Source organism: Schistocerca serialis, chromosome 3 (assembly GCF_023864345.2).
Source record: "Schistocerca serialis cubense isolate TAMUIC-IGC-003099 chromosome 3, iqSchSeri2.2, whole genome shotgun sequence".
Lineage (NCBI taxonomy): Eukaryota > Metazoa > Arthropoda > Insecta > Orthoptera > Acrididae > Schistocerca > Schistocerca serialis.
Genome location: NC_064640.1, coordinates 1,091,753,716 through 1,091,766,369, shown reverse-complemented (window position 1 = coordinate 1,091,766,369; position 12,654 = coordinate 1,091,753,716). Strand labels below are relative to the sequence as shown.

At 44.1% G+C, this 12,654-nt stretch overlaps 1 protein-coding gene across 1 annotated transcript in view; it reads right to left on the bottom strand.

The window, feature by feature from the left end:
* LOC126471397 (molybdenum cofactor biosynthesis protein 1-like) overlaps positions 1-12,654 on the bottom strand; it is a 62,329-nt gene that overhangs the window by 30,940 nt on the left and 18,735 nt on the right. Inside the window, exon 3 of the mRNA XM_050099522.1 lies at positions 7,849-7,994. Coding sequence (XP_049955479.1) covers positions 7,849-7,994 — 146 coding nt within the window. The remainder of the gene's footprint in view (positions 1-7,848; positions 7,995-12,654) is intronic.

The following is a 12,654-nucleotide window of genomic DNA, read 5'->3' as shown; positions in this document are numbered from 1 at the left end:
GTATGCGCCCGTAAAGAGACAGGAGGGGCCGAAGGGTCAACCTCCATTGCGTCGGGGTACCCGACGCGCGAAGACGCCATGTGGTCCGGAGCGGGCAAGAGTTCCATGGTGGAGGACAGCTGGTCACGGGAAGCGATCGGTGGTGCATGACCCAGGGAGGCGCTTGGTGGCTGCAGCGAAGCATCCACTGCGGGCGGCACTAGCTGGAGGACAGGCGGCGGCGGAGGCGGCAGCGGCGCGTCGCCATGGGGCAAAATGGAAGGCATCGTCGGTAACACCTGGGGATGAGGCGAGCCAGTAGATGGGTCCCGAGGGCGCTGACCGGATGGCACCGTCGCTGAAAGCAGACGGGGAGCGGCAGAACCCGTGCGACAACAGAGGCGCAGCTGATTGAGATGCCGACGCACCTCACCAGAGGCCCCCAAAACCAAATACATCGCGCGGCCAAGGCAGCGAAGAATGCGCCCAGCGACCCAACGCCGTGAACCTCGATAGTTGCGATAAAATACAACATCGCCTGGAGCAAAAGCAGAAGTCTGCCGCTGCACAGGAACCTGATGCGGCGGGTGCAGCAAAGACATCAAGGTTTGATGAGGACGACCGTGGAGCAACTCAGCCGGCGAGCGACCATCTCGGGGCTGAGAGCGATACGAAGACCAAAAGAGCAACAACGCGTCCTCCCGAGAATGCGACTCTTTCAACTTCAACATCTGTGACTTGAAAGTCCGGACCAATCGTTCAGCGGCACCGTTTGACTGAGGCGAAAACGGTGCGGATGTCAGATGTTGAATACCATTGGCCTGGCAGAATGACTGAAATTATGCGGACATGAATTGTGGGCCATTGTCGGAAACAATAGTCTGCGGAAGACCTTCAGTGCAAAAGATAGCAGACAACGCTTGGATGGTGGCAGTTGACGTCGTGGAAGACATCCGGACCTCAAAAGAAAAATTACTGAAGGCATCTACCAGAACAAACCACCGAGCATTCCAGAATGGACCAGCAAAATCGATGTGCAAGCGTTGCCAAGGGGAAGTGGCTTTTGGCCATGCAAAGACTTTCCGCGGCGGTGCGGATTGTTGTTCGGCACACGCCATGCAAGAAGAACACATATTCGTAATTGCAGCATCAATTCCGAACTAAGTACAGTGCTGACGAGCAAGTTGTTTCGTTCGCACTATACCCCAATGTCCTTGGTGAAGAAGCCGTAAAACAGAGGACTGTAACGAACGTGGGACCACGACTCTGGACTGATGATTATCAGAACGCAACAACAAAACACCACGTCGAACAAAAAGTCTCTCCTTGTGAGCAAAAAATCGGCGAACCAACGGATCCTCGATCCGAGACTTTGACAAAGGCCATTGCGTAGCAACAAAACGCAAAACGGTAGCAAGGACCGGGTCAGCAGCTGTGGCTGTAGCTACACGACGAAAATCAATCGGAAATGAGTCGACCACGTCATCGGTTTCCGAATCAATGAACATGCAAGCAAGTTCGGAAGAATCGAATGCTCTATCCTCAGCAACAGGCAAACGGGACAACGCATCGGCGTTTCCGTGCTTAGCAGTGGACTGATACAAGATATCGTAGCGGTACTGCGAGAGGAAAATAGACCAGCGAATGAATTTCTGCGCTGTACGCGTAGGTACAGGCTTGTTCGGATGAAAAAGCGACGTCAAAGGTTTGTGGTCTGTGATGATGGTAAAGTGATGACCATACAAGAAATCATGGAACTTAGTAACACCAAACACGAGAGCCAAAGCTTCTTTCTCTATCTGTGAATAATTTCTTTGCGCAGACGAGAGCAATTTGGAAGCAAAGCCAATAGGGCGATCATGCGACCCATCTTTGTGCGTAAGCACAGCACCGATCCCGAAATCTGATGCATCTACCATCAACAAAAGGGGTTTCTGGGGATCGAATGGCATAAGGCAAGTATTAGAAAGCAACGCCGATTTCAACTGGCGAAAGGCGCGTTTGCATTCCGTCATCCAGACGAACGGAACACCCTTACGGCGTAAGCTATGAAGCGTAGCTGAAATGGAAGAGGCATTGCGCAGAAAGCGATGATAATAGTTAATTTTACCCAACACACTCTGTAGCTGCTTCAAATTCTGCGGCGAAGGCAAGTCTTGTATGGCACGGAGGTGCTCTGGACTCGGATGTATGCCTTGGGCATTGATGACATGTCCCAGGTATGGTAAGTCACGAGCAAAAAACACACATTTGTCCTTCCGCAAGTGAAGACCATTTTGTCGCAATACCTGAAATAATGTTCGTAGGTGTGCTAAATGCTCGTCTGCTGTCTTTCCGGAGATCACAATATCGTCCAGATAGTTTGCAGCAGTAGGGACCGACACACAAACAGTTTGTAAATATTGCTGAAACAATGCAGGGGCGGATGCACACCCGAATGGCAGTCTTTTGAATCGGTACAAACCAAGATGCGTGTTAACCACCAAGACACGCTGGGATTCTTCGTCCACTGGTATTTGCAAGTACGCATCTGCGACGTCCAACTTTGAAAAATATTTACCCGGGCACAGTTTGTCAAAAAGATCTTCCGGGCGGGGTAATGGAAAAGTTGCAATCACTAGTTGTGGATTCACAGTGGCCTTGAAGTCCACACAAAGTCTCAGTTTTCCGGAAGGTTTGGGCAAAATTAGTAATGGTGAGGCCCAGAGAGAAGCCTGCACACGTTCAATTACACCTTGTGATTCTAAATCGTGTAATGTTCTTGCGACCTCATCACGCAATGCGTGAGGAACATTGCGCGCTCTGAAAAATTTCGGTTGCCCATTGACTTTCAGTTCCAAATGTGCTTCATAGTTTTTAGCGCAACCTAAGCCCGGTGAAAAAATGTCTGCAAATTCTTCACACAGACGAGAAACATTGTCTGAAGGCACAGTCTGATTCATTGATAGGACCTGATTTACTATAGACATGTTAAACAACTGAAATAAATCGAAACCAAACAAGTTCACTGCAGTAGAAGAACGAAGAACATAAAATGAGACAAGTTTTGTTTGTCCCTTGTATGTTGCAAGAAGGCTGCACTGTCCTAACACAGGGATATTCTGACCTGAATAACTATTTAACTTAACATTTGCGGCACGCAACGGAGGTTTGCCCAGTTGTTTGTACGTGTCGTGATTGAGCAATGAAACTGCAGCTCCAGTATCGAGCTGGAATGGTATGACCATTCCATTAAAGTCCAAATCTACAAAAAGTTTATTGTCCTGCTGACGACAAGAGCGACTGTCTCGTGCAATCTGAACTGATACAGGTACAGCATCACTTGCTAATTGACGTGATTTCCGGCGACGTCGACGCACACTTTGTGTGGGACGAACACTGTCACTGTTTGAGAAAGTGGCACTGGACGGGGTGGAATTCACTACATGAATGTCCATGGGCGAAGGTCCACGAGCCCGAGTGTCCTTGGTTCGATTCCAGCGCGAAGCAAAAGGCCTGGAATGGTTGTGATTGTCTGATCTGAGCTTTTTCTGGCAAACACTTTGAACATGTCTTTTCTTATTACAGAAAAAGCAAATAGCTTGGCGTGCCGGGCAATTTTCACGCGAATGTCTAGTAGCACACCGCGGGCATGATTTCACTGCAGTTGTATGCTGTCACGGCACACCTGGTTTAGAGCGTAGCGGCAGCTGCGTGGACGTGCGCGAGGGCAGTTTACCGGGCCGTGCAGCGCGCCCGGCGGGCCGGTTAATGTTACACACGGCTGGCGAAGTTGCAAATGATTCCTGAGCAAAGTCAAGCGTGTCTTGTCTATCTAATATGTCTATCACTTGCTGAAGGGAGGGATTAACTAGTTTCAAAATCTGTTCCCGTATACGAACATCAGAAACGTTCTGTGCAATTGCATCACGGACCATTGTATCTGAATAAGGGAGTCCACATTCACACTCAAAAGCACAATCCCTTGTAAGGCCTTGCAATGTTGCAACCTACTCCCTATTAGTTTGACCAGCCGTACATTTTGTACGAAAGAACGTATACCTTTTTGCAACTACATTAACTGTTTCCTTGAAATAGGCATCTAAAGCAGACAAAAGTTCTCCATAGGACAGAGTTGCTACGTCGCGTCGGGGAAATAATTTCACTATCACACGGTACGTTTGCACCCCTACACACGCCAATAAATGAGGCTGCCGCTCGTTACCTTGAATTCTGTAGGCGGCGAGATGAAATCCAAACTGGCGTGACCACTCCGTCCATGTTTCCTTAGCTGGGTCAAACGGCCTAAAAGGCGGTGCAACTGTGAGTTGTGGCTGCGGTAGTGGTAGAGCGGCGGCTGCCGCATCGTTGTGCAGTTGACGTTGACCCTGGACGAGCTGTCCAAGGGCATCCAATAACGCCTGCGTCTGCTGATTCTGCAAGCGATAAAATTCGGACAGTACATCTGGCGAAGACATGACACAAGTAAATGTAAGCAATTAGAAAGGACAAGACCCTTTCCGTTGACTCGTCGCCAAAAATTGTTGTGTCTAGACAAGACAGCCTAGACACAATGAGAGGAAGCCGAAAGGCACGCGCTAAGTTAAAAATGGAGGGTGTGAGGTCTGAAACAGGATACGTAATGAATGCTTGTGTGTTGTGCCTGGTGCAACTTTGTTTTCTTTATGGTAAATAGTGATCTATCTTTCCCTGCACACACACAGAGAAAAAAAAACTGCCAAGTCCAGCAGCTAGGGGCAAGCTGCTGGAGTTGGCAGTCATATGTGTGTGACATGTGCTTGCCTGTGTGTATGAATGTGTGTGTTTCTCTGTATCTCTTTTGCTGATGAAGGCTGTGGCCGAAAGCTTTGTGTAAGTGCCTTTTTAATTGTGCCTGTCTACAGTGTAACATGTCTCCTTTACAGTAAGCAGCAATCTATGTTTTCCTATATTTTTCATTTACACAGATGTAATTAACAAATCAGAGTCTATTTATTCCAGAGAAGTGACAGTTTGTTTATGACAGTTCAGCACAAATCTGATTTTTTATATACAGCAAGGCTACCTATAAATTATTCTGTGTGCCAGTGTTCACGCTGACTATAGGGATTCACACTGATCATGTGTAATTTGACACCTGGTCCTGTAAACTTACTTCTGCTCAACGTGAAAAATTCTCCAATTCACATTTTGTAATTAACCTTAACATATCAAATAATGCACCATTCGATATAACTGCTTATTGTCCACTTCCCATCACTCTATTCCCAATGTCAATCCAGCTGACCTCTACTTCTAATCCAAAAACCATGGTTTACTCAATGTTTGCTATTGCAAGCTATTGCTATTGCAACACAAAAGTGCCAGAGGCACCAGTAATGATATACAATTAAAAATACTAGAAAGTAAGGCACACCAGTTAGTACATGCTAAGACAAACACTACAAGTGTCTAAGACACTGCGCTCTCACACAACAAGTACGAGGTCTGAATACATTCCAGATATGATACACTAAACTGTTTCATTCACAGTGGCAATATACATACTCTCTCCCCAATAAACAGAATAATTATAACTCAATTGTTCACAAGTATATATTATGACTCTTGCCACAGCCATGCAGTCAGTATGCCACAGGCGTGCCATAGAAAGGGATCAGGTTCAATTCCTTGTAGAGCCGGGAAATTCTGCTCGGTGGACAGACTGGAATAGGGTACACTCTGCTTGTAGTTCCAGCTGAGGAGATACTCAAGTGAGAAGTAGTGTCTTCAACTTCTGGAAGTTGATAACAGCCTGGAGAGTTGTATACTGACCCCCTAACTCTCCATAGATATATAGTAGAGGACATCTCTCGAAGAGCATTGCGTGGTCTTCTGGGCCCAATGCAGAGTTCCTTTATCAATGTATATTGTACATCACCACTTGTACACACTCATCAGCACAGTACCATATTGTCTCTTCACGTGGAAAATTTTTATTCCCTTGTTTGCAGATCAACATTTTTCCTCTTCTTCTTCTTCTTCTTCTTCTTTTTTTTTTTTTTTTCCCCCCCCCCCCCCTTCTTGTACCACACATATTCCACATGGTTTATGCTCACTCCTTCAATGATACTGCCCATCCTTCTCTAGTGTGCGAGTTGTCCCTGCTTTCCTGCGTGTTTGTTGGTTTAAACACCCTTGTTTCAAAAGAGAGTGACAGCTTAGATACAGTCTTGTCAACATTTTGTATTTTTATTTAGCAATTATTGAATTATTGTTTGAGCCTTATAGGTGAATGTCACAAGATATTGTCAACCACTGCATTCACTAGATTGGAATGGGGTTCATGGTAACTTATCAGTTCATTTTTTAAGTTGCTGTTATCTTTTTCATCCTATCTTGGACTAGCTTTTCCATACTCCCACTCTATTTTACGTAGTCAAACAGTTATCTGCCCTTGCAAACTTGCTCCTTTACTACCAAGTTAACTAATACTGGGCAGCCTAACAGAAGTTCCAATATCCAATCTTTCACCACAATTCACCTACACACACTTTTCACTCACTGATTTTCTTTTTTCAATGTCATAAATATTTTGCTTTCACAGACTGCTGTGCTTTGAACATAAAATTGTAGGAAAATCTGCCTCACATGTCAGTTTTTTTTTTTTTTTTTTTATTAAAGAATATGTTCCTTGCTTATTCCTATCTGCTTCTGATACATTTCCATTCTCACTTTTATTTTGTTTCGATCCATTTCTTTTTTCTTTGATAGACAAGTCAAACAACAATGGCAATATGTTGCAGCCCCCTGTGTTTCACCCTACTTACTACGAACTTACTTTTCTTAGCTTCCAATTTTATTAGTCATTTGGTTTTTAAGATACTTAAATTAATTGTTTGACCCTGTATTTTTATATCTTATTTTACCTTCGGTTGATAAAGGATTTCTGGTATGCTCACAAAGAGAGAGCTGATTCTTCCCACCCCCCACCCCCCTTACCTTGTCCCGAAACAAACTTATCGCCAAGTATCTTGCAGTTTTTTTCCTATTATTAATCTCTTAGTCTAGTCATCAATTTAAAAGTGTCAGTTGTTGGTCCCATTGTCTAATAATTTGTACATTTATACACATGACGTTCCAATTTTTATTTGGAACATATAGACTCTGATAATCATGAATCACAGTTCAAATGGCTCTGGGCACTATGGGACTTAACATCTGAGCCAAGGCACGATTCAAACCTGCGACCGTAGCAGTCGCGCAGTTCTGGACTGAAGCGCCTAGAACCGCTCGGCAACGGTGGCTGGCGAATCATAGTTACCATCACATGGACAGAAATACTGTGTTAACTTTATTACAACCTAGGGACGTAGCTAAAAATGTCTTCACATAATTTCCAGTCCTGATTACTTTCCTTTAATTTAATCTCACAAATATGTTAGTGTAACATGATGTTGACAGAGGCAAATTATATATACTCACAAATTATTTAGCTAGAGGTATCTGGTTTGTATGTCTGGGAGGGAGGAGGGTGCAAGCTGAAAACTTCAAGAAAAGATTACTCATTTCATACCTGCTGGATTTAACTGCAGTTTATCTCTTCCATATACCAACCACATACCTAATGTGCATGGCAAACAGTTTGAAAGTATTATTCTATACTCAGCATTTGGAACTATCAGTTCCTTCATGAGAGAGGAAAGAGGGATAAGTTTCTGAAGGTCTGAAAGGTCACTCGGACTCCACAACTAATGTGAGGACAAGAGGAACAAATGTGTCTATAAGAAGTTTTGGAATTTCACCTCCTGAAGGTAAAATACTGATCAGTCTGTCAGTCTTCTAGTAATTTTATGGTTTCCTTGCATGAATTTTCACTTGGACATGATTATTCTATGTTTCATCACTCACCTGAGAGATATCTCTGAATTCCCAAAGAGACACACCTTCAAATTGCCATCAGCTGTTATCGGTAAACGGTTGCACGAGCCACAGAAGTGTTCACTCATTGAGGTAATAGATCCCACACGTCCCTTGAAGCCCGGGACATGGTATGCCTGCAAAAAGAAATTGTAAGAAAATAGCTACTGCTGTTGTGAAAATACTATAAATGTGTTGCTCACCAAGTGGAGGAAGGAGAAAATGTGCATTAAGGGGAGTTTGAACGCCCTATCCTGACAATGTTAAATTAAGTGACTTAACTTCCCCATACTTCAGGAACAACTGTAGCCATTGACAAGAAACTTTTACAGGACATTAAACTATATGTTCTGAGTCTTACAATAATTGCATTTCAGCCACTGCTTTTGGAAATACAATTTTTTAATTACACAGTTAAAATTTTGTGTACTTTTTTGTATGTTATTCTAAATAATTTTATTTATACATAACATTATGTTCTTCTTTTAGTTCAGAAGACTCAGGATACGTATGTCATTACTCCCTGAAAATTTGAATTCGCTACTTGAACTAGTTTCTGAGATTTAGGGAAAAATGCAAGAGAAAATGTAAATTTTCAGGAAGAGTTTTTAAAGTTTTAATAGACTGTAACTCAATATATGCTTAACATTTTATTTTTAGTCACTCAGAAGCACCCTGCACCATACTGTATATCATCCTCTTGATCTTTTTTAAGTTTTTTTTGTTTTCTTCTTTCTGGACTCCGTAGTGGCCAACTGTGCTGCATACTCTGCTTTACCATTGCAAACCGTGTCCATCCATTCAAATTCTCTGATGCAGTTTGCTCCAGAATTAATTCCCATATGTTGTAGCACTTTCACGCTACCAATGTTGCCATCATTAAAAGCAATAACAGCATGACTGACCCCCACTTTAGTGTCTTCATTACAAGAAAAACATTTTTTGGTCTACATCTACATCTACATCCATACTCCTCAAGCCACCTGACGGTGTAGGGTACCTTGCGTACCTCTATTGGTTCTCCCTTCTATTCCAGTCTCGTATTGTTCGTGGAAAGAAGGATTGTCGGTATGCCTCTGTGCGGGCTCTAATCTCTCTCATTTTATCCTCATGGTCTCTTCATGAGATATACGTAGGAGGGAGCAATATACTGCTTGACTCCTCAGTGAAGGTATGTTCTCGAAACTTCAACAAAAGCCCATACCGAGCTACTGAGCGTCTCTCCCGCAGAGTCGTCCACTGGAGTTTATCTAACATATCCGTAATGCTTTCATGATTACTAAATGATCCTATAACGAAGCATGCTGCTCTCTGTTGGATCTTCTCTATCTCTTCTATCAACCCTATCTGGTACGGATCCCACACTGCTGAGCAGTATTCAAACAGTGGGCGAACAAGTGTACTGTAACGAAATTCCTTTGTTTTGGGATTGCATTTCCTTAGGATTCTTCCAATGAATCTCAGTCTGGCATCTGATTTACCGACGATCAACTTTATATGATCATTCCATTTTAAATCACTCCTAATGCATACTCCCAGATAATTTATGGAATTAACTGCTTCCAATTGCTGACCTGCTATATTGTAGCTAAATGATATGGGATCTTTCTTTCTATGTATTCGCAGCACATTACACTTGTCTACATTGAGAATCAATTGCCATTCCCTGCACCATGCATCAATTCGCTGCAGATCATCCTGCATTTCAGTGCAATTTTCCATTGTTGCAACCTCTCGATATACCACAGCATCATCCGCAAAAAGCCTCAGTGAACTTCTGATGTCATTCACAAGGTCATTTATGTATATTGTGAATAGCAACGGTCCTACGACACTCCCCTGCAGCACACCTGAAATCACTCTTACTTCGGAAGACTTCTCTCCATTGAGAATGACAGGCTGCGTTCTGTTATCTAGCAACTCTTCAATCCAATCACATAATTGGTCTGATAGTCCATATGCTCTTACTTTGTTCATTAAATGATTGCGGGGAACTGTATTGAACGCCTTGCGGAAGTCAAGAAACACAGCATCTACCTGGGAACCCGTGTCTATGGCCCTCTGAGTCTCGTGGACGAATAGCGCGAGCTGGGTTTCACACGATCGTCTTTTTCGAAACCCATGCTGATTCCTACAGAGTAGATTTCTAGTTTACAGAAAAGTCTTAATACTCAAACATAATACATGTTCTAAAATTCTACAACTGATCGACGTTAGAAATATAGGTCTGTAGTTCTGCACATCTGTTCGACGTCCCTTCTTGAAAACGGGGATGACCTGTGCCCTTTTCCAATTCTTTGGAACGCTACGCTCTTGTAGAGACCTACGGTACACTGCTGCAAGAAGGGGGGCAAGTTCCTTCGCATACTCTGTGTAAAATTGAACTGGTATCCCATCAGGTCAGCGGCCTTTCCACTTTTGAGTGATTTTAATTGTTTCTCTATCCCTCTGTCATCTATTTCAATATCTACCATTTTGTCGTCTGTGCGACAATCTAGAGAAGGAACTACAGTGCAATCTTCCTCTGTGAAACAGCTTTGGAAAAAGACATTTAGTATTTCGGCCTTCAGTCCATCATCCTCTGTTTCAGTATCTTTTTGGTCACAGAGTGTCTGGACATTTTGTTTTGATCCACCTACCACTTTGACATAAGAGCAAAATTTCTTAGGATTTTCTGCCAAGTCAGTACATAGAACTTTACTTTCGAATTCATTTAACGCCTCTCACATGGCCCTCCTCACATTACATTTCGCTTCGCGTAATTTTTGTTTGTCTGCAAGGTGTTGGCTATGTTTATGTTTGCTGTGAAGTTCCCTTTGCTTCCGCAGCAGTTTTCTAACTCGGTTGTTGTACTACGCTGGCTCTTTTCCATCTCTTATGATCTTGCTTGGCACATACTCATCTAACGCATATTGTACGATGGTTTTGAACTTTGTCCACTGATCCTCAACACTATCTGTATTTAAAACAAAACTTTTGTGTTGAGCCGTTAGGTACTCTGATATCTGATTTTTGTCACTTTTGCTAACCAGAAAAATCTTCGTACATTTTTTTAATATTTCTATTTACGGCTGAAATCATCGATGCAGTAACCGCTTTATGATCACTGATTACCTGTTCTGCGTTAACTGTTTCAAATAGTTCAGGTCTGTTTGTCACTAGAAGGTCTAACATGTTATCACCACAAGTCAGTTCTCTGTTTAACTGCTCAAGGTAGTTTTCAGATAAAGCTCTTAAAAAATTTCACTGGATTCTTTGTCCCTGCCACCCGTTATGAAAGTTTGAGTCTCCCAGTCTATATCCAGCAAATTAAAATCTCCACCCAGAACTATAACATGGTGGGCAAATCTACTTGAAATATTTTCCAAATTATCCTTCAGGTGCTCAGCCACAACAGCTGCTGAGCCAGGGGGCCTATAGAGACATCCAATTACCATGTCTGAGCCTGCTTTAACCATGACCTTCACCCAAATTATTTTACATTTCGGATCTCCGTCAATTTCCTTCGATACTATTGCACTTCTTATCGCTTTAAACATGCCTCCCCCTTCACTGTCCAGCCTGTCTCTGCGGTATACATTCCAATCTGAGTTTAGAATTTCATTACTGTTTACATCTGGTTTCAGCCTACTTTCTGTCCCTAGTACTATGTGGGCATTGTGACCGTTTATTAATGAGAGCAGTTCTGGGACCTTTCTATAGACGCTCCTGCAGTTTACTATTAGCACATTAATATTGTTATTCCCTGCTGCATTTTGTCTATTCCTACCTTGCCGCATCTCAGGAGGTGTCTTGTCGGGCCTAGGGAGGGAGTTCTCTAACCTAAAAGACCCACATCTGCACTCCACACATACTCCGCTACACTTGTAGCCACTTCCTGCATGTAGTGCACGCGTGACCTATTCAGGAGGACCCTACATTTCTCCACCAGATAGCGGAGGTCGAGAAATTTGCACCCCAGATCTCCGCAGAATTGTCTGAGCCCCTGGTTTAAGCCTTCCACTCGGCTCAAAACCAGAGGACCACTATCGGTTCTGGGAATGATACAACAAATAGCTAGCTCAGATTCCACCCCACGAGGCTTTCCGCCTTCACCAACTCCTCTAACCGCCTGTACGAACTGAGGATGACCTCTGAACCCAGACGGCAGGAGTCATTGGTGCCGACATGAGCAACAATTTGCAGTCGGGTGCACCCAGTGCTCTCTATCACTGCCAGCACGGCCTCCTCCACATCTCGGATGAGACCCCTGGCAAGCAGACAGAGTGAACACTGACCTTCTTCCCCGACCTTTCCGCTATTTCCCTAAGGGGCTCCATCACCCGCCTAACGTTGGAGCTCCCAATAACTAATATACCCCTCCCCCCATGTGCCTGCTCGGACCTTGCTGAAGGAGTGGCCACATGTCCACTCACAGGCAGAACGGGCGATGCCACACGGCCAGCCTCCACACTGACCCTCCGCCTCATGCGCCACGAATGCCGCTGAACCCGCCACTCCCCTTGGGAAGAGGGTGGCCCAACTGCGCCCGGTACCCGCAAAGATGTCTTGACAGCAGGGTCAGTGGGTGAAGCATGTAACACCTGGGGTGTACCATGCAATGCACCAGACTCCCCACTGCTGCTACACTCTGAGGCAGCAGCCTGAAGATGGCTAACCGCGGCTTCAATACATTCAGCTGTTCGCGAACAGTGGCCAGCTCCTCCTGTGTCCGTACACAGCAGTCACACATCCTATCCATCCTAAGAAATCAATTTACTGTAGAGAGTTAATCAACTTATAACTAGACTGCTAATT